The 25,892-nt window shown below is 43.1% G+C and overlaps 2 protein-coding genes across 2 annotated transcripts in view; one reads left to right on the forward strand and one right to left on the reverse strand.

The window, feature by feature from the left end:
* pde4d (phosphodiesterase 4D, cAMP-specific) overlaps positions 1-9,137 on the forward strand; it is a gene marked incomplete at its 3' end in the record, with an annotated part of 44,520 nt that extends 35,383 nt beyond the window's left edge. Inside the window, exons 7-16 of the mRNA XM_084468192.1 lie at positions 2,246-2,339; positions 2,702-2,877; positions 3,080-3,178; positions 3,324-3,488; positions 3,879-3,978; positions 5,778-5,932; positions 6,760-6,882; positions 7,491-7,673; positions 7,977-8,463; positions 9,121-9,137. Coding sequence (XP_084324318.1) covers positions 2,246-2,339; positions 2,702-2,877; positions 3,080-3,178; positions 3,324-3,488; positions 3,879-3,978; positions 5,778-5,932; positions 6,760-6,882; positions 7,491-7,673; positions 7,977-8,463; positions 9,121-9,137 — 1,599 coding nt within the window. The remainder of the gene's footprint in view (positions 1-2,245; positions 2,340-2,701; positions 2,878-3,079; positions 3,179-3,323; positions 3,489-3,878; positions 3,979-5,777; positions 5,933-6,759; positions 6,883-7,490; positions 7,674-7,976; positions 8,464-9,120) is intronic.
* A 7,158-nt stretch (positions 9,138-16,295) lies between these two features.
* Positions 16,296-25,460, reverse strand: rab3c (RAB3C, member RAS oncogene family; the record flags this gene model as incomplete). Its single annotated transcript, XM_084468261.1, has 5 exons — positions 16,296-16,486; positions 17,228-17,352; positions 20,099-20,217; positions 23,551-23,775; positions 25,443-25,460. 5 exons carry the CDS (start codon positions 25,458-25,460, stop codon positions 16,296-16,298), a joined length of 678 nt encoding a protein of 225 aa, XP_084324387.1.
* Between the last annotated feature and the right edge of the window lie 432 nt (positions 25,461-25,892).

Here is a 25,892-nt window from a genome sequence, read left to right on the forward strand (position 1 = left end):
ATGCTCTTCACATGGGAAGCTAATGTCAGACGTGGAAGGGAGGCAGCCAGCCAGGACGCCTGCCTTGTTTGGAAGCTGTTGACAGAGGAATCTTGCCGTCCCGTTGCTTTGGCGTCCACACCTCCATCAATTATTCACCTCCTCAGCAGCGTGTCTCTGTATGGGAGTGCAGCGCGTGTGTCAGTGCATGTTCTGATTTGTGTGCGTGTGTGTGTGTGTGTGTGTTGAAGAAGTGTGCCAGTGTGTATGATTTTTTGGGGGGTGCGGGTGGGGGGGCGGGTGTGGTGGGTTTGGTCACGATGTGTTCTGGTTGGATCTGCAGGGAGCCCTACTTTTCTCCCTGAACACTGTTCACGCGGCACATCCCGGAATACGAGCGGTTTTCTTTTGGACATCCACTGTGTAGAAATGTGAGGCGTTATTCGCAGATTCTTTACGACTGGGTTAGACTCGTCAGAACCGACCCACAGCGAGTGGGTTTGACTGGAACCACCAACCTGCGTGTGCTTTTTCATCGCGAGCGCTCCGCCGTTGCAACTGGGTTTTCTTTTTGGTCTCTTGTGGATTTGTCAAAATGCCTGAAGTCAACTACCTGCTCTCTGTCTCATGGGGCTATATAAAGGTAAGAGTAAAGATATAGAAACGCTATGTTGAATTCACCCACCGTTTAAGATTAAATGTCAATCATATCCTATCATTTTTCAAGACAAAGGATAATCCATTTTACAGATGTCAGGTGCACATCAAGTCCAATACATTTTTATGAGCTATTTTGCTAGGTGATTTTAGTTCCAATGTTGGTTGTAAGATGTCTTACACATGTTGGTTGGAAGATGTCTGTGGGACTTGTCGTATCTGGAAGGATGGTATCTTCAGCTTCTGTGAAATTACACCAAATTTTTGTTTCAATACAGTTTGGGATTGGATAATGAAAATATAACCTCATTGTATAAAGTAAATATGATTTTTTTATTTTTTTTATTTTTTTCAATCTTACTGTAGTGCTTGTCAATTGAGAGAGTCAAAACGTTTGTATATATTTTTTTGTTTTAATTAATTGTAAGAGGAAATATTTTGGGCTAATATATGTCCAGTTTAAAGCACATGGGATTGTGCTTTAAGCACTCTGCACTCTCATAATTGTATAATTTAAGTGATCAATAATGTTCTATAGAATGATTCCATTCACATACACAATATGTTAAGGAATCAGATAGTCCATTGTCTTTGTTTAAGGGCATTTTCGCATTTGTAATTATCTTGCTGTGCAATCACTTGGCAAATGTCTGATTTCAAGCAATCTTTTTCTTCATGTCAATCAGTTTGGCCATCAAATCAAAGCATGGGGCTAAATTTGGAGCCAGCCACTCCAATTAAGACCAGGATAAGAGGGCGGGGGGGGGGGGGGGGGAGAGACTGAGAGAGAGTTAAAGTTGAATGATGGGAAATGTATTAAAATCATAAAAATATAAAAATGTCTGTAGCCTTGTTTTGTGAGAAATGACCTAAAAAGTAATGTAACTACCCATACCGCTGTTCAATCTATGCTCTAAACATATTAATGATAGATGTGCCTATATATATTTGAAAAAGCTATATCATTATATGAACGATATTAGCTTCATTTTGACATTAGCGTCCTGTAGCGTCCCCCCAACCCAGTTGCTTCCCTCTATTCCAGGCCCCCCTCTGGCTCTCTGCTAGCGCACTCAGCCCCACAGCTGCGTCCCTGATCCTGTGGTCTACGCAGGGCCCTTCTATTACGTTTCCATTGTACATTTCATTTCAATTATTTCATTAAATTGCATCATTTGTTTCACTGGGTTTATCATGCGTAAAGTAAAGTTATCAAAAAAAATATTTCTTCTGCGCCATTGAACCATAGTCATTAAAAAAGAAAGAAATTGTGAATACATCATTCAAACGGACACAATGCCCTCTCTAATTCTCATCGTGTGTTCACCTGTATTCCCACTTTGTTGCACGCAAAAGTTCCTCTTACATCAACGTACTCCACTGTTCCTGCAGTGAAGGCCCATTGGGTCCTTCACTGACAATTTTATTTGAACAATAGGAAAACAGGATGCAGCGAATCCCTGCAAAACAGGTCAGATGAATAACCCTCTGTCTCTTTGTGTTTTTGTCCGTGTGTGTGCGCGTGTGTGTCCGTGTGCGTGTGTGTGTCCGTGTGGGTGTGTGTTTGTCTGTATGTGCGTGCGTGCGTCTGTTTGCTTGTCTCTTTCAGTTCAAGAGGATGCTGAACAGGGAGCTCAGTCACCTCTCAGAAATGAGCCGTTCTGGTAACCAGGTGTCTGAGTTCATCTCCAGTACCTTCCTGGGTGAGTGGGGCCCGCACACCGTGCTTTCACCTGGGGGTCTCCATCCAAACACACCTGGTCTCAACAGACTCCATTCACACGCAGACACAGGCCCTGTGCATATCTATGTACTGCATTTTATTATATATATTGGATTAGTATTTATATTTTTATTGAAAAGAAAAGCTACAAATATATGGTTGACAGTGGCTAACCACAAACTACGTTTGGATGAATTTAGGTGCTGGGAAAAGTGTCAATAAATACAATATAAATAACATAAATCAAATCACCCTTGATTTTGTCTCTCCATAACGGGGTAGCGAAGCACTCCTTCATTCAAACCAAGTGCGTGCTGTTGTCTGGCCGTGTCTCCCCGACAGACAAGCAGCATGAGGTGGAGATGCCCTGCCCTCAGAACCAGAAGGAGAAGGAGAAGAAGACCAAGCCCATGTCCCAGATCAGCGGGGTGAAGAAGCTGCAGCACTCGTCCAGCCTCACGCACTCCAGCATCCCCCGCTTTGGAGTCAAGACCGAGACGGAGGACGAGCTGGCCAACGTGCGTGCTGGGTTTGAGACTGCGTATATGTACACTGTGAAGGCGTTGTGTGTTGAACCATGTGAATGGGTTAATTAAGAGTGAAAGCTTCTTTTCAACGGGTTTTGAGTGTGGAAAGTAAAAGCTGGTATGGTAGAGAACGTCTAAACATAAAAAAAAATGAATTGTCATTCACATTTTCAATCAATTGTTTGTTCACCAGGAAATGGAAGATGTGAATAAATGGGGCCTTAACGTGTATAAAATCACAGAGTTCTCCGGGAACCGGCCACTAACGGTCATGATGCACACGATATTCCAGGTGACAATCTGAATCTTTAACAACAAACTTTACGGTTCACTATTTTACTATTGCTATACTATTTTCAACCCCTGACATCAAGTTGTGATTCTGTTAGTCGGGCACATTTGTAAACCTTGTTATTTTTCTTTCTTGTAATCCCTAGGAGAGAGACTTGTTAAAAACATTCAAAATTCCACTTGACACCTTTATAACGTACCTGATGACCTTAGAAGACCATTACCATGGCGATGTGGCCTACCATAATAACATCCACGCTGCTGACGTCACTCAGTCCACTCACGTGCTGCTCTCCACACCCGCCCTCGAGGTGAGACAGACGCACAGCCACCCGCTGCAAGCGTGCGCACACACACACACACACACACACACACACACGCACAATCCACACCACGCCCATATTCAACAAGCTTCAAAGAAATGCTAGCTCAAAGATCAATCAATGGCTCTTAGTCACACATACACACACACACACACACACACACACACACACACACATGCATGCACACGCGGACACACTTGCTTCCTTCATAAATGTATCTCAATCTCCTTGTTTCTGAACTTCCCCTGATCTCATCATCCGTGTACAGTTGTAATTTGCATCAACTTTTTATTCTACGGCTCCAACCAAATCCAAGTATTTTGCAAATTGACTGGGGCAATGCATCTGATGTGACTGTGCTTGTGATCTGCGTTCCAGGCTGTGTTCACAGACCTGGAGATCCTAGCTGCCATCTTTGCCAGTGCGATTCACGACGTGGACCATCCTGGTGTTTCCAACCAGTTCCTCATCAACACCAGTGAGTCTAAATGCGGCCCAGAGTTAACAGCCACATGTCACACCTTGTCTCCGTCTCAGCCCTGTGCACGTGCACACACATGCAGATGCACACAGACACCCGCACACAGACATACACACACACACACACAGGCAGACACACACACACACACACACACACACACACACACATGCAGACACATGTGCACATGCACACAGACACACACACACACACACACTGATTCATTGTTTAAATGAGGGGGCTCTGATTTTTGTTTTAAAACCAGTGGAGTTCATGGGGTCAATGAATGGTGTATTTTAAAAGGAACCGTTTGACAGGCCTTAAAGCTTGGGAGGCCTTAAAAGGAGTTAAGTATTGTTTGTTGAGCAGTTTAAATTAAATGTTAATGCCTCTGCATATCAAACATGAGCAAGTTCCACCATCAGACGCAATTTCTATATCATCTTTTGAAATGAGTTTAAAACTGGAAGGCAGATGTGCAGAACACTGTCCTGTACCTTGCTGGGACACCCACCTCATACTGTCTTCCTTTCTATCACACATATGATTAGTAAAGAAAACAGCTTCAGCCAACGTGAATGTGAATGGCATTGGGAGTAGAATCGAATAGGATGCCGCCTGAACACCGGAGAGGAGAGGGATTCCCTGAGTGAGGCAGCATGAGTCATCCCTGTTAGGGAGCTCCAGACAACCTCAGAGTGGGATCCGCTTTCTCCTGGGCAGGACTAATGCATCCTAATGTTAAATCTAAATACAGCTGGGTGGACCTTCAAGTGACCCAGAGAAGGGAAACCTCTCCATCGATGGGAACATAACAAAACAAATGTGACCACATTATTTTCCGACCGCTCCTCTTATACCCCCTTTCCACCAACGCAAACCCGGTACTGGTGCTGGGCTGGTGCTTGTGCTGGTTCAGTGGTGGTTCTACACGCCAACTCCCTAAGAACAAGCTTGATTTTCCACAGACTTTATGGCGAGAGTAGAGCCACGTCAATGCGTCAGAGCATACGATCCCTAGCAACGCGTCAGGACGTTAAAATGAACGGCTAAAATGAAGGCGTTAAAATCACGCTCACCCAGCACTAGACGTCAATGGTTCTTGTTTCTGGACCAGCGTGGAGTTTGGTGCTGGGTTGGAACCCGTTTGTCTGGCCCGGTGCCAGGATTATTTATGTGGAAAAGCCAAGAACCGGTTTGAGATTGGCACTGGCTCCGAACCAGCACTGGAACCCGCGTTGGTGGAAAAGGAGTTACTGAGTACATTATAGCGGTTTGTGCCCAAACAACCTTAGAAATCTTCACTCTTAGTTGGGGTCATTCCATCTCCATTGCACGAACATTGAAATGTCCAGAAACAGTAGTCCAGGGCTGCCAGCTTTTGGGTTTTCGCTGGCGTGAGATTCTGTAGAATCTTGCAGCAGGGTGTAAATGTTGGCTGTGGGGGGGGGGGCAATCGGGATTGTTGACGGGGGGAGGGGACGGACGCGTGTTTTTGTTTTTTTTTGCCGTGAGAAAGTGGATGAGTGGCGTGTGAACGTGTGTCAGCAGGCAAAAACGTCTGTCACACGGTGAAACCGTGAGAGTTGGCAGCTCTGGTGTTCATGTTGCAGCTCATACATCAAAACAGTACATTTTGTATTTGGCCGTGTGTCCTGTCCAAACCAACTATTTTCTGAAACATAAATGAAAAAAAGTGGGATCATCGGGTTAAAAAATAACATCTGGTCTCATCAGCTCCGAGGATTTTACCCTTTGAATGCTTCCTGTGTGTAACGCGCGTGCTGTCGTGTCCCCAGACTCTGAGCTGGCGCTGATGTACAACGACTCGTCGGTGCTGGAGAACCACCACCTGGCTGTAGGCTTCAAGCTCCTGCAGGAGGAAAACTGTGACATCTTTCAGAACCTGACCAAAAAACAACGACAATCACTGCGCAAGATGGTCATCGATATCGTAAGTTCAGACCGCAGCCACCCATGGTGTAGCTGTGCCAACGGTTAGGTGGACTCTTGGGATGCTAAGGGTTTGGTGAATTCTAGCCATGCTAGTGCTATGCATTAGCGCTATACTAGTGCTATATCATTAGCTAGGCTAATGATTTGGAGAATTGTAGCTAGTCTAACGTTTTGATGAATTGTGAATTCCAGCTATACTAATAATTTGATGTGTTCTATCTATACAAATTGTTTGGTGAATTCTAACTACGTAATGAATTGTTGAACTCCAGCTATGCTCATAATTGTTGAATTCTAGATATGATTTGATGTGTTCTATCGATACTAATTGTTTGCTGAATTCTGGCAATGCTGATGATTTGGTGATTTCTAGCGTTGCTAACGGTTTGGTAAATTCTAGCCATCTAATTTGTTTGATGGTTTGGAGAATTCTAGCTATTGTAATGGTTTAATGAGATGTGAATTCTAGCTATGCTAATGCTTTGATGTTTGCTATCTATACAAATTGTTTGGTGAATTCTAGCTATGCTAATGAATGCTATGCGACTAATTGTTTGGTGATTTCCAGCTATGCTCCTAAATGTTGTATTCTAGATATGCTAATGATTTGTTCAGTTGTAGCTATGCTAGTGGTTTGCTGCCACTTTTTTTCTTTTGACTATATTCTTGTATTGCATTTACATAAAATGGAAAGTTGTACCAATTACTGACAAGGTGATTTACTTTTAATTGTGTAGTCCTTAATAAGTCTGTAATATCATTTGATGTTGATATTGACTGTACATTGATTGAAGTGATTATTTATGCATGATCTGTGCTGTCCAGGTCCTCGCAACAGACATGTCCAAGCACATGAACCTACTGGCCGACCTGAAGACCATGGTGGAAACCAAGAAGGTGACGAGCTCCGGTGTCCTGCTCCTCGACAACTACTCGGACAGAATACAGGTCAGGCCTCAACACTCTCACAACTTGCATGCATTTTCCTTAACTGTTAAGGTTGAACACGTTAACAATCAATAATCAATGATTGATTATTAAGCACTAAGACGCAAAATGCATGTATTTTCCTCTCTTTTATTTATTTTGTTATTGGCATTAGTTATGTGAAACATTAAATCATGAAGCACAAACAATTCAAGCAAACAGAATAGCAAAACAATGCGGCTCTTGCTGGAGACGGCTGCTCTTGTCAGCCTTTCCTTATTCAACAAACAGTGCCAAAACAAAACAATGTCAAATGGGGCGAAATGACTGGCATTTCTAGACAAACAAGACAGACCAACCCAAACCCATTTTTTAAGAAATGGTACATAAAACCTACATTGTCGGTTAATAATCTTTTTATCGTTTGAAATCCTTAAAAGATTAATAGTTAATCATTAACGTCACTACTTTGTATGCAATGGCAACTTATTCCTCCCACTAATACAGGAATATACCGAAATATAGATTGATGCTAACCGTTACAGCCACTGTCAGCCAGTGGGTTGACTTGCAGTCGGAAGAAGGTGTCGTGGTCACTGAGTGTGTTGCTGGCGTCGGTGTGTGTCCAGGTTCTCCAGAACATGGTGCACTGTGCGGACCTGAGCAACCCCACCAAGCCCCTCCAGCTGTACCGCCAGTGGACGGACCGCATCATGGAGGAGTTCTTCAGCCAGGGGGACCGGGAGAGGGAGCGGGGCATGGAGATCAGCCCCATGTGTGACAAACACAACGCCTCGGTGGAGAAGAGCCAGGTACGCACACACACACACACACACACACGCATACACACGCACGTACACACACACACACACACAAACACACGCACGCAAACACAGAGACACGGACACGAACACACACACACACGCACAAACACAGAAAACAGCCCTGCATGCACAGACACGTTCTTTCCTTTTTTCCGTCCTGCAAACACAAACATTAACACACACACAGTATATATATGTATATATACACAGTATAAAATCCACACAATTATACATGAACATAACAAATGAATGGAACATTTGGGACGCACAAACACACTCCCCGTCCCGCAGGTGGGCTTCATCGACTACATCGTCCACCCGCTGTGGGAGACGTGGGCCGACCTGGTGCACCCGGACGCCCAGGACATCCTGGACACGCTGGAGGACAACCGGGAGTGGTACCAGAGCACCATCCCCCAGAGCCCCTCCCCGGCCCCGGACGACCCCGACGACGGCAACCGCCCCGCCGGGGGGGACAAGTTCCAGTTCGAGCTCACCCTGGAGGAGGACGGCGAGTCGGACACGGAGAAAGACAGCGGCAGCCAGCCCGAGGAGGAGGAGGAGGAGGAGGAGGAGGAGGAGGAGAACAGCTGTAGCGACTCTAAAACACTCTGCACGCAGGACTCGGAATCGACGGAGATCCCCCTGGACGAACCGGTGGGGGAGGTGGGGGAGGAGGAGGAGGAGGAGGAGGAGGAGGGGGGGGACCGGGGGGGAGGGGGAGGAGGAAGGGGCCACGCCCACGCCCTGCTCGCCAAGCACCGTGGTGGTGGGGGAGGTAGCAGATCAGGAGGAGCAGGAGGAGGAGGCGGAGGAGGAGAAGTCTGCACATACATAGCAGCGCATGGAAAGCCGCTGAATGAACCATTTCTCTTAGTAATGACAGATGATTATTTATAGGTTTTTTAAGGGGTGGGGGAGGGGTTATTTTCCCTGTTTTTATTTGTATTTTTTTTTTTTCCTTTCTTTTTATTATAATATTTTTTTTCTAAATCTATGTTTGCATTTTTTCAAAATGTGTGCTGCTCCCTCTCGGCCTGTTTGCCCATACTCATCCCAAACTAAACTGCTCCCACTTTCTTTGCCCCATCGGTACTTTTGAAAACAAGTTATTTTGCACTCAGGAAATCTCCTTTCCTTTCCGCATATGTACTGTAGTATGGCGCTGTGTGTGTGTGTGTGTGTGTGTGTGTGTGTGCGTGTGTGTGTGTGTGTGTGTGTGTGTGTGTGTGTGTGTGCGCGCATGTGTGTGTGTGCGCGCATGTGTGTGTGTGTCTGTGTGTATTTGTGTGTGTGTGTGTGTGTGTGTGTGTGTGTGCGTGCGGCCATATCATTGTTACACCTCAATGTACGATGGGGACGAGCCATTTAGTTTCCCACGCGGTGCTGTGCACGTGGCCCCATGACACTCCCTACCCTGTCCTCTCCCGCTCAGCCTTGCCTGGACGTTAGCCGCGCGCTCATGTTTTATAAAGTGCCCCTCATAGTTTCATGGATGTCTGCCACCTGGCGCCCAAGGAGTGTCTGTGTCACGGTGATGCTATTTCTTCCCCCCTCAGCGACATTAGGAGAAACCGTTTGGAGGCCAGAGAAGGAACATCCGATTGGGGAAACACCAGGATTGAGAATCTGTAGTGCACTCTGGGGGGGGGCAATGCATGCTGGGATTTTTTTTTGGAGGGGGCGTGGGGGGAATGTTCTTGATGATGTGGAAGTCTTCCTTGAAAACCTGACTGAAAAAAAAAAAAAGGTGTCAGAGACCTGGTTCTTTGTCTTCGTACGGTACTGTACGTCCAACGGAGACGTGTTTTCTAGCTTCCCCCCTCGCCTTCTCTGCTGTGAGCAACAAGGAGAGGTCGAGGAGCGATGCCAGGCGTCGGCGTCGGAGACACACAGACGCTACGCTAGAAAAGGAACGACATCCCAGATTTCAGTGTTTTCTTTTTCAACGTTTTTCGGGGGGGGGGGCTGAAATGTATCGGGAGCGCATTAAGGAGTGTTGCACTGGCTCCGTACGATATTCAATAGCATTTATATTATTATTAATATTCCCATCACCGTTCCGCTGGCGTCGGCCTGTTTGAATGAGTTCAAGCGGCCGTTCCTGTTTTTAGTTTGTTTTTTTAACTGAAGGGGTTTTCACGGATGACCGGTCTGCAGCGCGTCGCGTCATGCTTTATTTTTTTACGCAGATTCTCTCTGATGTTTAAAGCCTTTACGTTACATTCTCATTGCCTGCAGCTCCTCTCCTAGACACCCTGACACCATGCAATGCTTCGTAGTTGATAGGAGATGCACCTTGTGGCGAAAGGTTCGAGTAGTACGTGGGGTGCGCAAAGAGGATAATTGTGTTCAAAAGACTTTAAGGAATTTTTTTATACAAATGCTATGAAAGCTTTTGTGATTATTCAATGTTTCAAAGACGGTTTTGGCCCCCTTTCTGTGACTACTGTTCACCCTCTCTACTGAACCTGCCTCAATTCTTTCCCTGAAACAGAGTCACACCACAGTTCCAGTTATGCTAGAGAAATCAACACGGTCTTGGTTCATATTACGGTTATCGTGGTCATTACGGTTGATTTTGCCATCCATACTATAAGCATTCGACAGCCGTCTTTGTTTTTGACATCAAATCAAGACAATCAGCTTTGTTGCTTAGTAGAACGCTTATCCTGGGACATAGATACTTTAATGCACTGATACTGTATGTTACCACTTAGACACGTTTTGTTTACCTTGTTCGACGCATTGACTTTTAGACTTTACTCCACAACTCCATGCCACCAGTCCTTTCCTTTTGTTTTCATCTCTCTCTTGATGTTTTAGCTTTCATTGTGATGTTAGGATGGCACAGTACCTTCACATTCATAAGTATACAAAAACATTGTCGCTCTATGTACATACAGAGACATCCAAACATGTAAATCATATAAAAGTCTTTATTTTTGTGCTTTAAGTGTCTTTACGAAAAATATTTATTTAATCTTTTGGTTTTGATTTGTTCATTCATTTTGTGCCAATTATTTTTTGTTCAATTTATTTTATGGTTTTGTTTCATGCTCACCCAATGCTCTTACCTGTAATACAATGTTATGGTTTTATTGCTGTTTACAAACATATATTTATTGTGCTGTAAATACTATATAGTTATTATTATTGTTATTATTATTATCATTATTATCATCATTGTCATTTCCATGATGCTGTTTGTTGTAAATGATCAATTTGTATCATCCCTTTTGGTGATGGTGTGGCTGCATTGTAACTCTTGTTGAGAGAATGTTTATTACACATGTTTCTGCAGTGTAAAACATACACATACACATACACGCACACACACACACACACACACACACACACACACACAGGAAATATCCATCAATGCGTTGCTTACCTGAGAGCTAGCTCAGTTGAGAGAGGGGCAAAGCCAAATTGTTTTTTTTTAAATAAGGAAACTGTTCCTTGGCCCATGGGCTGTGCCTTAAACTGAATACACATCTGTTTCATCTAGACTACTTTGTATGTGCTTTCCTTTTCCTCCTCTCTTTTTGCTGCAGTAGGGGCTAAGTTGGCTTGGTTGTCCTGTCACCTGGAGAAGTGGCATCTGACAAGGAGAGGAACTCGAGTGAAAATGTTGCCTTTTTAAATTTTTATTTAAACAGCCAAACACCATTTTATTTTGTGAGAATCGAGAAAAAAAAACAAAAATGTGGTACTTGTTGTGATTTATATTGTTATATAACTAGGAAATTACGTTATGTTATGATTCAGGTCTGCTGCAAGTCCTAGACCCCACACTACCTGAGTGATGCGTAGCTTCATAGTTAAATGTCTGAGAGCTGCATTAACATTGGACCTGTTATCGGACGAATCCACACAATCCTTTACCCCCCCTGCAAAAACACAACCAGGCAGGTGTCAACGATCCAACGGCTGACCCACCCTCCAACCTCTGATGAGTACACTAAACTAACAGCTTATGATTTAGCCTGCACCTGCCAGATTGTACCGGATCTGTTACCACTGAAGGGGGGGGAATGAAACAGAAGTATGACGCTGCCTCCCCGACCTCGGTCTAAAGAGCGCACCAAGGCTTAGAGGAAACATCTGCATGTTCAGCCACTGCTGCATTAATTACGGCTGAAACACTGACAGTGTGTTTACTCATACGTGCTTGGCCCACACTTTACACTCATACTACTTGCAATACCCAACACCACTCACATCTTTCTGCCTGGACAGTAGAGGGACAGTATCTGTAAGGGGGGTTGGGTGGGGGGGGGGGGGGGCTTTGGGAGGGTGTGTGCATCATTGTCCTATAAAGAGGACTCTTATTTTGACACGCATACTGTAGATTCTAAACAGCCCTGGACCAATGGAAACAGTAGGTTCTTTTGTCATTATGTGTTCTATTTTTTATGGAATGAAAGGAATACACAAACTGTAACTTAAAAAAAAAATAAAAGTTCTTCAGGATTATATTTTTTTGGGTTATGTCTTTAGAATGCCAATTTGTCTGAAAGTTTCACAAGACAATTAAAACGTTATTTTAATGGATTCCTTGTTAATTGCAGTCTATTGGATAGCACTGTAGATCATACAAATTTACGTAAAAAAATATAACAAATGAAAAAAAAGTTTTTTATATGCAATGGATTAAATAAAGCATGGGTTGATTGTGCTGACACTCTTCTTTCCTTGACTGTTTCACTGTGGAGTTGGCAGAAATGCTATCAGAATACCTACCTCAAGTTTGTCGCTGACAGGTAGTTAAGGCTGTATCATATCAGTGTTTTGATTCCACGTAAATATTTGCAGATTAACATAACAGGTAAACGCTTCCATTTTAGCCAGTTTCTTTATTCTTGCATAACAGCGCCATCTCCTGTGACTTTTGATATCAAATACATTAGACACTAAAGAAAACAAAATGATAAAAATATTTGGAACACAATCCTTTATTCTAATTTATAAAATGTATCTTTAAAAAATTCAAGCAAATGAATTGATTATTTACATCCACATATAATATGTGGATTATCTTCATACACTCTGCTGTACTTCACACTGCCGGTTCAGTGATCATCTGGTTGTACGAAATGTTTCTCAACACAGGAGAACACGACTAAGTCAGAGAGTCATATTAATGTGTGACATTTCCCATTAAGCATGCGTGCCATGGATGTATTTTCCGCTAACGCTGAGAGAGTGTCCGCGCTGGCCAGTGCCAGGGGGAGATGCTCGGGATGGAGAAAAGCCACAGCGTCGTACCGCTGGCAGGAAGCCCGTGTTGTGGCTGATGTCACATCCTCTGCCAAGAGAGAGGTAACAACCACGACCAGAAGCACCTAATTTGTTGAGCTAATGAGTCCGATTTTATGGTCAGATTAGAATGCCTGGTTCCTTCATTGACATATATAGTTTTGTCATGGACATGGAAACACAGCCACAAGCTCTGATCCATTTGATTACCTTAGCATCCAGTTAGCTCTGGTAGCTATACAGCCACGCATGCTTCGCTAGTAGCCATTCCTGTCTGTTACTCGAGCTTTGCCACCTGGAACTTAATGTTAGCTCTTTGATTTCGGTGTCCCAAAAAAAATCACCCACAACATATATTGTTAATGTAATTTTTGTTAATGCAAAAAAACATACATTTTCACATCAAAGTTACAGATTTATTTTTTAATCTTCGAATTGTGACCACTTAAAGAAAGAGTGACTGCATATCCTTTTATTAAGTGAGTCAGTGAGATCAATCTACTTTTATTGTAAGACTATACAAATATTAAAGGGCCCCTATTTTAAAATTGAATAATCTACTATATGGTACCATCACACATGGGAGGCTCCTCCCCCAAGACACATGATCGATAGATCGACCTTCACTGCTGTAGCGACTGGTTACCTGATCCATCCCTAATACATCTGGGTGGACACTCCCACTGATATCTCCCATCATGTGACCACCACTGCATCCCCACTGCACCAAATAGATCAAGGGACCAAAGAAGAGAACACAAGACACCCATGAATATAATTTATTTCCTATCATCTCACAAACATACTTATTACATTGCTTGCACTCTTAGAAACAAATATGTAAATAATTCAATATTATATATGACAAGGGCAACAGTTCTGGCCCCCTAAGTATTATGTTGTATAACTTCGGCTACTATTAAACGCTCCTCTGAATTTTTACTTGAGATAAATACTTTTATTTCAATTTATTTCATGGCTATTAGTATACGGTAATAACATGTACACACATACACACGTATCAAGTACGTGTACAATTATATGAATACACACACACGCAATGGATTTTTTTGAGAATGAAATTGTATCCCTTACTATGAATGTCCTCTGGGTGGCATAGGGCGTAGACAACATTATATCCCTGACTATCGGTCACATCAACACTGCATTTTGACATTATAATACAAGATCAACCAAAGACCAACAGTTAGCAGGAACAGCATACAGTACGTGAATTTGTATAAAATATCTACGCAAAGAATACACCGTACATATACTCTATGTAATCACCAAAACACACTCTCAATCGCACACACACACACACACACACACACACACACACACACACACACACACACACACACACACACACACACACACACACACACACACACACACACACACACACACACACACACACACACACACACACACACACACACACACACACGCTCGCACGCACGCACACACACACGTTCACACAGTGAATGGCTGTATTACTGAATGAAGCACACACTCTATAAGAGAGATTACAGTGCATCATTTGCAGTGCCATTCAGCAAAGTTTTTCCCACCTCCTGCAGACATAGCTGTCACACTTGGGGAAGGGATAAACTATTTACAGGAATTAATTCAGAAAATATTGCACTTATTGGCCCATTGCATTTCACAGCATGTGCTATGAGAATGCACTTATATCCGTAACATAGAGTGATATATTTATATACAATTTTAGAATATAAATTCTACACAGGTCAGTATTGTAGTCATGCATTTTTGGAACCTATATTTATCTATGCAACAAAAAACTGTAAATGCAAAATGACTTCCTATATTGTTTTTGCTTTCTTTTGTATTAGCATTCTTTATTTCGGCACTGTATTTTATGAAGTGTTGGTTGTTCTTTGCCTTTCTGGCTTTAAACATTTCTCAGAGACTATATGTTATACTAATATGTTGACTTGACTTTTCACTAACACCACTATGAGCTGGCTGCATTAGCCTTAGCCTGTTAGCCAACCGTTTATATCATGATTATCTCAATAGAAGGAGTCAGATAGTATTATGTATCTTTCCCAGAAAAATATGGATTTTAAAGCCAAAAGTGTGAAAGATTGACACGATGGTTGGGCACTTCAAAATTAAACAATTTCTAAGTATATGGCTGTTTATTCCATGCCACAGCTGGTCATATATGTTTTCAAATCGTGTTTTTTATGATTGATTTAGATCCTAAACATAGGAGTCAGCCATTTCATATGTAGGTTTGGGTGCTTGAATTTCTGAATTTAACCGATTATTTTGGGCAAGGCTAAAAACAAAAGTGCCTTGGCAGAACATCAGAGAAGATTGACACATTTTGTTGGCAGCATGCTCAAAGCATTATCATATAAAGGGTCATCTGGGACACTAAAGCGCAAACAACTGATTTGTTCATGAACAGATATAGTGGTTAGAAGGTCACAAATCCACGGTAATCAAGTCTACATTATATACTATGTCTGGGTTCAGTTCAAAACACAGACAGGACAAAGGAAACGAAAGAGAGGCCGTATTGGAGACTTAAAAAAGGCCACTTCTTTTTATCCAAGGTAGATCATTTGAGGGCAGAAACAGAAAATGTACACCGATGGAGTCACACACAGAACTCATGCAAACCCACACACGATACAAACATCCACACCACACCACACATTCAATACACTGGCACGAGGCGCTAAACGATGTCACCATGTACTATACAATGAATCATACGTTTGGCAGATTTAAATCATAAACTGAATATAGTTTAAATAAATCTTTAGAATGAATGCAAACAAAACGTTTGTTGACGAGACCAAACTTTGTGTGATTGAATGAAATTAATGCACTGACTGGTTGACTTGTTTTATAGCTATACTACCATGGCTAAATTATGCATAAATATATAAATATTTATATATATATGTTTTCCTATTATTACTTAAAGCTACTTAGCTAACAAGCACACTAAGTAGTCGCGATTTGAGATGATTGTGACTCCTAACATTTGTATTTTCTATATATATACGTATATCGATGTTTCCTACATATCCATAGCCGTGTCTAAAAAGGTCTGTGTGTTTGCTTGATTATTTGCTCATGATACAAGGTGATGAAGGTTGTAAATACATCACGGGATGAGACCAACTACTAAAGAGAGTGTGAACCGCAGACCAGAGAGCATTTCGGAACACTAGGAACGATTAGTGCACTAATAGTGCAACGAGCGCAACAATAACCCTGCACGCTCTGTACGTTTCTTTGTCCCGTACCCCTATATAACCCCACCTACCCTCCCCACCCCTGTGTGCCCCCTAGCGGTGACTACTAACAGTTGCACCCTTGCTGCTGAAGGGGCGGGGCGCTGTCGGTCAGCTTGGCGGTGGGGGCCCCCGTGGTGACGGCCGGGTCCGTGTCCAGGCTCTCCGACATCTTGTCACAGATCAGGTCCACCAGCCGCTCGAAGGTCTGCTTCACGTTCACGTTATCCTTGGCGCTCGTCTCGAAGAACTCAAAACCTGGAGGACGGAACAGTGGACGGAACAGATTTTAGAACAATGCTCTACTGAAGGTGTAGGTGTAGGTGTGTAGGTTCAAGAGGTTTAACTTGAGTGTTATTTTTTAGAAACGGCATAACGAACCGTCAGCTCTTGCTGAGTGAAATGCTCCGTGAGAATATGTGCCTTGGGTATGAGCCAATGTTGCATTGGGAGCAGTCAGAATTTTTATTTTAACCTGCTCCCAGAAAATTTCTGACCAATCCGGACCCCTCTTCCATGATTGGTTTGGGTAATCCATCTCTCCTCAATGGCAGATAAAGGAGGGAGCAGAGAGGGAGGGGACGAGGTTTTGGCTAAGTTTCAAAATGTTACTTTCTTCCACTCTGTTCTGCTCTCTCTCTTGACTACCCTCAAATCTCACCTACAGCCCCTTTAATTGGATCGCTGCAGGAGAAGTCGCTTTTTGCTTAACTGCAACCACAACAAATATAAGCTATACACTGAACAGCATTGGTCAAACAGTGTAGGATTTTATTTAGGGCTCCTATTCAGTCATTTTAGCTGATGAATCCAAAATAGTTGTTTAAAATAGTTATTTTTAGATTGAAGTCATTTCAAGGTGCAGCCAGGGAATACAGGTAGACTGCAGAAAACAGTTTTGGCAAGGAGACAAACACCGGAAACACCGTCACAACCTGAATAAATGACTGCATTAATGAATGAATGAATGAATGAGCGAGTGAGTGTTCCTGAGCCTACCCAGCTGTTCTGCAAGCAGCCGGCCGCTGTCCACGGAGACCACCCTTTCCTCGTCCATGTCACACTTGTTTCCTGCCAAAACCACCTGAGCATTGTCCCAGGAGTAGGTCTTTATCTGGGTGGCCCTGGAAGCACACACACACACACACACACACACACAATAACCACAATAACTCCCATGGAATCAAATCCCTTAACAAGACATTTCCTTTCTTGAATTTATTTCTCAGTCCTCACTTCTCAGCGGTCATGGTTTGGATGTAGATCCTAGACTTTGCAACGGTGCAAAGTGCTTTTCTGTCAGTCAAAGATCATGGTTTACTTCGTTATGTCTGCTTTCACATAACATATAAACCATTGAAACCATTATGATGTTGCTTGAAAGTACGTTTATCACTTTAATGCTCTCATGCCAGAAACTGCTGGCTGAACCCAGGGCGAGAGAGAGTGAAACAGAGAGAGAGGGGCAAGAGAAAGAGTGACATAGAAATACAGAGGGAGCAAGAAAGAGATTCGAGGAGTGAGAGAGGGAAGGGTGAGTATGAGAGTCAAAGAGCAGTCAGGGGTGAGAGAAAGAGAGACAGGAGGGAGAGAGAGGAGTAAGTGTGAGATTCAAAGAGCAGACCGAAGTGAGAGAAAAAGAGACAGGTGTGAGTGAGGGAGGAGTGAGTATAGGAGTCATAGAAAAGTCATGAGTGAGAGAAAGAGACAGGCATCAGAGAGGGAAGAGCATGAGCGTCAAAGAGAAACAGGAGCGAGGAAAAAAGACAGGTGTGAGAGTGAGGAGTGAGTATGAGAGTCAAAGAGAAACAGGAGTGAGCGAGGGAGGAGCACGTATGCGAGTCAAAGAGAAGTGAGAGGAAGAGAGATACAGCTTGCTGTATCTGCAAACAGACGGAGAGAGGGGCAGAGCAGGAGACGCAGACACGGAGAGAGAGATCAGCAGGAAGCTGGCAGACATCTCTAATAGTGTTTCAGAAGTGGGTCATTTCACAACCAACGGCTGATCAAATCCACTGTGACCGAACACCAAGGTAAAACCACCTCTCTGTATCGACTCCATGAAGAATCAAGCCGTTGCAATGTTAACACATACACAATGGTTGGTATCCTGTAAAGATGCATTGACGTTCTGTCTATTTTTGAATTGAATTGAATGAATTGAACTCGATGTACTGTGCCATAGATGAAGACGGCCTGCTATTTTCTGTCTTTGTCACGGACAGGAAATGCGTACGTCACAAGCTTATTCAGGCACAGTCAGGGAAGGAGCTGTTGCCATGGAAACCCTTTTTTTCTGCAACCTTGTCACAATGAACAAGGCAAAGCAAAAAGTGGAATAAAAGCCTCTGGCAACTGGAGAGAAAAAAAAGGAGGACCGAACTTTAGCGAGAGAGGGGGGGGGGGAAAAATCCACTTATTCTCTGTGTCTAATGCTGCTGGATGTGTGCATTGTGTAGCATGTAAGCACACAGAGAAGGTTTATGGATTTATAAAATGCTAGCCCCTTACCCGATGCTAACAAGAGTCCATTGACATAGAGTAACTGTTAGCTTCTCTTTGTTCCTTTCATATGATAGCACTTTCATATTGCTCCGCACCTAGCCAGGTCTCAAATTTCTCTTCTTGACATATTCATTTTCTTTCATTCATATCGGAGGAGGAGAGGGGTCTAAATGTTTAATATCCTATGAGGGTATATATAGACTGAGGCTGGACCTCAATGGACCTCAATGTCTGCAGTGATTGTAGGCCCCTATTATTAGGTCATTATATAAAGTATTATTAGGGCTAGGGGACAAAACAAACTAAATTAACTTGATTGACTAACTCCAAATATTATGTGCATACGATTTCCTAATTTGTCATATATTCATAAAGAAACACAATCCATTCAACAACCTGTATTTCCTCATTGGATAGCTTTGCAGAGATGGGAAGGAACAAAATCATCAACTTAATCTATAAAAAAAAAAATGAAATCTTCAAAATGAATCTCACAAGATCGCTATTTCTGTCGAAGAATCCGCCAACTCAACCGAGAGACGGTTGCGGAGTCTAGCTGAATTTAGACCTTTAATCTATGAATATCTAAATATTTCATCCCTGAATGCATCATGGTATGTCAGCAGCATTTGGGCTCGGCCCAGAGAGCCAGTGCCCAGCTCTGCTAGCTACAGCGTGTGACTCATACACTCGCCGCATCCGTGACCTTGAGGGGCGAACGTCCCTATGGGCCGGAGCAGATGCATAGATTAACACTGCTCTTTCATGTCAAAGTGGGTATAGGAGAACGGGAAACTGATAAAGAGAAGAAGGAAAGAGGGAGGGAGGGAGAGAGAGAGAGAGAGAGAGAGAGAGAGAGAGAGAGAGAGAGAGAAAGAGAGAGGAGGTAGAGGAAGGGGGAGGGGAGAGAAAAGGGACGCTAAAGAGAGAGGAAGCCAGACAGGGACTGAGGGGGAGCGAGAGATAGAAAGAGATGAGGGTGAGAGACAAAGGGCAGGAGAGGATAGAACGACAGGGAGAGGAAGAAGGAAATGAACCTCACCCATGTGAAACAGTGAAATCAATACCTAGCTTACAAGACCTGCGGATAGAATGGAAGGTCAGCTATTTAAATCTGTTCCAGAGAAGGAATCTCCTACGGTTCTTGGGGGGGCGGGATGTCGCTTCATTACATTAGCAGGAGGAACCGCCGCCTCTTTTCATTGGATGATTTAATGGACAGACCCATAAAGATTAAATACTACGGGCAGTCACTCAGTACAATCACCCTGCGCAGTAGGGACAGGGAATACCCCCAACACACAAAACATGCAGTTCTTCAAGTGATCCCCGGCTAGGGAGGTTAGCGAAAAAAAAACGCCTCACCAGTCCTGCACAGCGCCGAAGGACTCTTCGTTTGTGATGTCATACATCAGGATGAAGCCCATGGCGCCGCGGTAGTACGCCGTGGTGATGGTCCGGTACCTCTCCTGGCCGGCTGTGTCCTACAAACAGAGAACATGGCCACAGCACGCCGGGGCGGTCGAATGAGCGAGGCCGACACGCTAAATGAAAAAACTGCATTGCATCTCACCCCACTGTGAGTGCCAGCAGTGGGTCATGTGATGGCCAACGGCAGGCAGAAGATACACAGTCGGTCTCACAGCGTGTTGTGATGTCAGCGTATGGCTTGAGGTTGCAGCGTGTTTTGATGTCACAGTAGGTTGCGTTATGGTTTGTTGCAATGTCACGGCCTGTATGTCACCTGTGTGTTGTGATGTCACTGCATGTACAACAATAGATATATTGTGATGTCCCAGCCAGCAGGCTGTGATGTCACAGAAAGTCGGTATGTCACAGCATGTTATGATGTCCCGGCCGGTTGTGATGTCTGGGCAGATGGCGTATGTCACAGTAGATTGGGATGTAACAGGACTGCAGCAGAAGATGGATGGGTTTAAAGGAAAGCAATGTGTTCGTAATGTGATGCAGCCATTTAGTAATGGCTACATCACATTACGAAAACATTAAATCCACCCCAAAACCTGTGCCCGTGTGGTTTGGATGGGATTTTAATATGATTTAATTGATGCCCACTGGGGAGTTATTCAATTGAATAAGTGGAGCAATGTGTCCTGAAGCAAGTTCTCATTGCACCACAACATCTGAATACACATCATGCTGCACATTACATGTGTATTGGTGACATGGGTTGTACTTGCACTGAATACTATTCATGATTCTAGACCGGGTGGTACCAGCTGATGGAAGCATGTTGTATTTCCTTACAGTACTGAACACATAGCAATGATATCATTGAAGCCATATTACCACCAAAATATACAGAATCTCATCTGTGACCTTTTCTAATTTAGTCTCTTGCATGTCTCGCAAACCACAGTCAAACAACCATAATAGGAACACCTACATTCCAGTGCTATGTATGGACAATCCCCTGTCAGTGGTGGATGATGGATTTATGATCACCTTTAATCTATTAGTGTTATTATCTATTATATAGGATTATATAGGATGAGCGTTATTATTGATCAGTGGATGGATTTTGTTATGCACTATGGTGCATAACTAGTGAGGACTGCAACAGTGTACTGCATCGCTGTTGAACAGAATCTCTACAGGACACAATATGCTGTGTTTGCTAGCTGTGGTCTGAACATGGATGTAACATGGTGCCTGTTTTGGCCGTAGGACATATCTGACCTTCACAACATGGAGTAGAACCTCATTGCTTGCTACACAGTGAAATGCATGTAATTGCTGATGTTAACATGAAAGCATGTGTGTGTGTGTGTGTGTGTGTGTGTGTGTGTGTGTGTGTGTGTGTGTGTGTGTGCGTGTGCGTGTGCGTGTGTGTGTGTGTGTGTGTGTGTGTGTGAGTGTGTGTGTGTGTGTGTGTGTGTGTGTGTGTGTGTGTGTGCAAAATAAAAACAGGAGTTAGGAATATGTCAGATTACGGCTTTCCTTCACATATCATCATTGAGTACTAATCCTGTTCTAGATTATTTAGCAGGCTTTGTTGTTTTTAATAATAAGACAACACATTCACCTTGGCCTTTTCTCTTGTCTGAATTTTAAACAATTCCATATATTTCATTAGCCCATCGATTCAGGCCAAAGGTCTTGACAATGACCTTTTCATTTCCGGTCTCATTCCATGAGCAGATTCACTTGCTTCTTAGTTAAAAAGAATGAGCCGGACACGCAAAAAAACTGCAGATTCGAGTGAAGAGCATCTTCTTTAGTCTGAAGTCTTTCCAAGAGGTCTTTAAATCGATAGAGTTGAGGTTGGCGGTTGTCATGGCACAAACTCCTATATGATTTATCGCTGTGACACTTACAATGAAATTAGCCAATACCCATCGCCGTAAGTGGCCATTTAGGTCTCTCTCTCTCTCTCTCTCTCTCTCTCACTCCCCCTCTCTCTGTACTACGGCTTTAGTGGCCATCCTATGACTGACGGTCCTAAACACCAACAGCAGCCAGAGAGGAGCTGAGCGCCAGCCAGGCGGAAGGCCCCTGGACGCCCTGTATTCATGGAGGGATAGCAGCAGATGGAGGGGAGGTAATAAGGTGGATCCACACACAGAATCAACATGGCAATGGTTAAACAACCACTCCCACACTGCCACTGAGGTGTCGGGAGACATTTCATTTCACTAGTCACTAATTAAAAAAGACGTTTTCTCAGTTTCCAATAGGCACAATGGCGTTGGGGGGAAGTGTTGCGTCTGTGTTCCTCCCTGCTGTTTGCCGAGCTAACACTTCCTTGCCTCCCGTCAGTGATGGAGAGGATTCCATCTGTCTACGTTTTTTGTATTTTTGTAGATTGACATTTAACAGGACAACACAGACTGTTTTTAAGTGTTGAATTGAACGTGGAAAATTTTAGAAAATATTTGGAGATATGCCATATCTTGTAAATATATCAATGTCCTTCTCAGAATAGACAAACAAAATACAATTCATATCAGATTCAAGGGAAATACTGTAGCATTTGGTTATTTCATTTAGCCTTGTAGTATTGTTATAAGTAAGTTGTTACTTATAAGTATTGTTAAGGAATACTACTATTCCTTACACCATACTACTAGTCATGAGATAGTTCATCCTCTTCATCTTATAGGTACTATAGTTTGGATTTAAGAGTGATTATCTGAGTGTAATTTGTTAGAAATGGCATAGCCATCTGTCAGCTATTAGTGAGTGAAATGCGCTGTGGGAATATCTGTTTTGAATTTGTGTCTGCCTCTCTATGAACCAATTCAGATTGAAACTGGTCCCAGCTCATCAGGGCATTTCTCACCTTCATTTCTGACCCGTAGGACATGCATAATGAGCACTAATAGTTGCAACAAGTACGTTGTACTCTTTTGAGAGAAAAAGGTGTTGACTTCCCAGAACATTTTTTTTCTATTAATTCTAATATTCTATTATGGTTATATTTTGGACTGATTATTCAAAATTGTGGTGTACAGCTGTTGTCAGTAGTCTGGGCTGTATTAAGAACAATGGAAATACACATAAAATGGGTAAGAATCATAATATAGTGTGTTTTTATAGTTGAGTCATTCAGCATCAGTTTGTAAATGCAATTACTCTGTGTTAAGGTTAAGGGGTCGTAGATAATGTATGCATAGCAAGTTTGAGTGCGTGTGTTACTGAACAACAACTCAATACAGCTGCAACCAGGCACAGCTGCAAATTAAGCAGTGAACTATTTAACTATAAAAAGGCGTGTTTCATGTCATCAGCATCATATTGTTTTGCTCTGAAACAAAGCATTTGTACTGTAATGTAAACCACGGTCGTCCACATACCCAGATCTGTAGTTTGATCCGTTTGTCGTTCTTGTAGACGGTTTTAACTTTGAAGTCGATTCCCACGGTGCTGACGAATGCGGAGGTGAAGGCATCGTCAGCGTAGCGGAAGAGGAAAGACGTCTTCCCTACACTGCTGTTGCCAATAATCAGCAACTTGAACATGTAGTCAAAGTTCTGGTCCCCTCCCTCTCCCTTCCCTTTTGCATCCTGAGTGGCAGCCATCTGCAAACACAAGAAGGCTCTGATTATATTACATTATAACACAATGGAATGAATATTTAGCCTGGGGGGAAAAGCGCAGGAGGAAAGGACCATTTTGAATGGTTGAATGGTTGAATTTAAAAAATCTTAATTAGAACATATATTTAGATGCTTTATTATTTAGATGCTACTTATTTGTTACTTAATGTTTTGTGGGAGTTTTCAATGCTTTATTGTTATAATATTGTTATAATCTTTAATTACATGATTATATATATATATATATATATATATAATCTTGTAAAAAAATATTTTGCAAACGCTTTCCATCACATTGTGAATGGTTTGAGACAGCGTGAAATGGCATATATTACCGTCCTACTTGCTGAGAGGAGAGTGTATACACAATGCATCTGTGGGCTACTGAGCCTATGTCAAGTCTGAAGTGTGATGCATAAGGCAGGCGCAAGCCACAGCCTACAAAAAAAGCAGGATCACCATACTGTACATCCAGCACTATCCAACGTTGCATCCGTGTGTTAAATATGGCCTGAAAATGAGTTGGAACACGGATGTCTATAGTATACACACACGTCTACACGCACACACACACACACACACACACACACACACACACACACACACACACACACACACACACACACACACACACACACACACACATACATGTCCGTTTCTTCGTGGATTAGAAATACGATCTTACAGAAGGAAAGCGGCCTGTTCGGCCAGGGAACAGCGGGCAACGGTGGAGACAAGCAAATACATTTCGGACGTAAGGTCATTATTTCAATTGACAAAATGATTTCACATGAATGAACTCAACAGCATATTTCAACTAACCTGCTTCGAAGGCCTTGGCGTGATCTGTATCTGTCTTTATGCGTTTATTTTTTGCAGAATACGACTAAATGTATACGTAATGCAGGCGTTGGTTTAGGCACCGACAATTTCAGCACCTGGGAGCTGTCCCCTTTGGTTCGGGTCTGGCACGCGCCGCTGACGAGGGTACGCGCGAATGATGCGCGAAGGAGGTCGGTAGATCAAAGGGTCTGGACGTACAGTGGGCGGTACCCCTCTCTGTTGCCAACCAATCACTGATTCCAAAGTGCAGTGGCCGGTAATTTCGCCGTTACCAACCAATCAGTGATTGGTTGTCAACAGCGAGATGGACCGCCCACTGTACTTTCAGACCCTTGGATCTAGCAACCGCCTTGAACGAACAGCGTCGCAAGCTTCATTCATACGTCACTGAAAACAAGATGGGGGATGTAGTTTTTAAGATGCGGTGGATACAGAGAAAAACTCAACCAAAATACAATCATGACTACACTTTCCAGCATTCATTGCTGTGTCAACAGCTGTATAATATATGTTTAGAGCATTACAAAATCAAAGAATCGTTCATAATTTACATCCTTCATTTGCTTGTCTGTTTTACCCTAAGAGGAATAGCCTAACAATAATTGTCCGTTTTTTGTCGTATTAAAAAGAAGCCTATAATAGGCCTACGTTGGCTAGTTTGTGCATAATTTATAGCCTACATAAGCCCTGTTTTGAATAACCCCTTTCCCTTACCCGTTTTTGATTATTCGCCTCCTTGTTTGATGTGCACTGTTTATAGCCGTTTTCGCTCAGTAGAACACAAACTAAAATCTAAAGCGTCTTACCTTCCCATACAAGTCCATCTATATATTAGTCCAGTGTATATGCTATCTGTCCAAATGTGGATAGTTTCAATGGAATTACGTGCAAGTAGCCTAAGCTATACAAAAAACATTCGCCCCGACACGAGTATGGAAAAATAATCAATTCGTGAAACCAATAATGGCCTGGTTCCTTTTGCGTCACGCTCAGTGTTTCTGCCAGCTCCCGCCCATCCACTTCTCCGGAGAACAAACGCAAGCGGCTGAGCAAATAGAAAAGTAGCCATAATTGTTTCGAGGCCATTTGAGCAAACCATTGCGGGTCATGGCCTGCTGCTGGTGTAACTACATTTGAACTAATAGAAGACAAATCATTCCACGGGTTTGGTGAGGCCCTTTAGTTGTTAAATTGCTCCCATGTATGTGGTGTATAGGCCCCGCGTGTGTTCTGGTGTAGGTGTATGTGGGACCGCG

The sequence above is a fragment of the Micromesistius poutassou genome (assembly GCF_964030765.1).
Source record: "Micromesistius poutassou genome assembly, chromosome: 5".
In the NCBI taxonomy this organism is placed as follows: domain Eukaryota; kingdom Metazoa; phylum Chordata; class Actinopteri; order Gadiformes; family Gadidae; genus Micromesistius; species Micromesistius poutassou.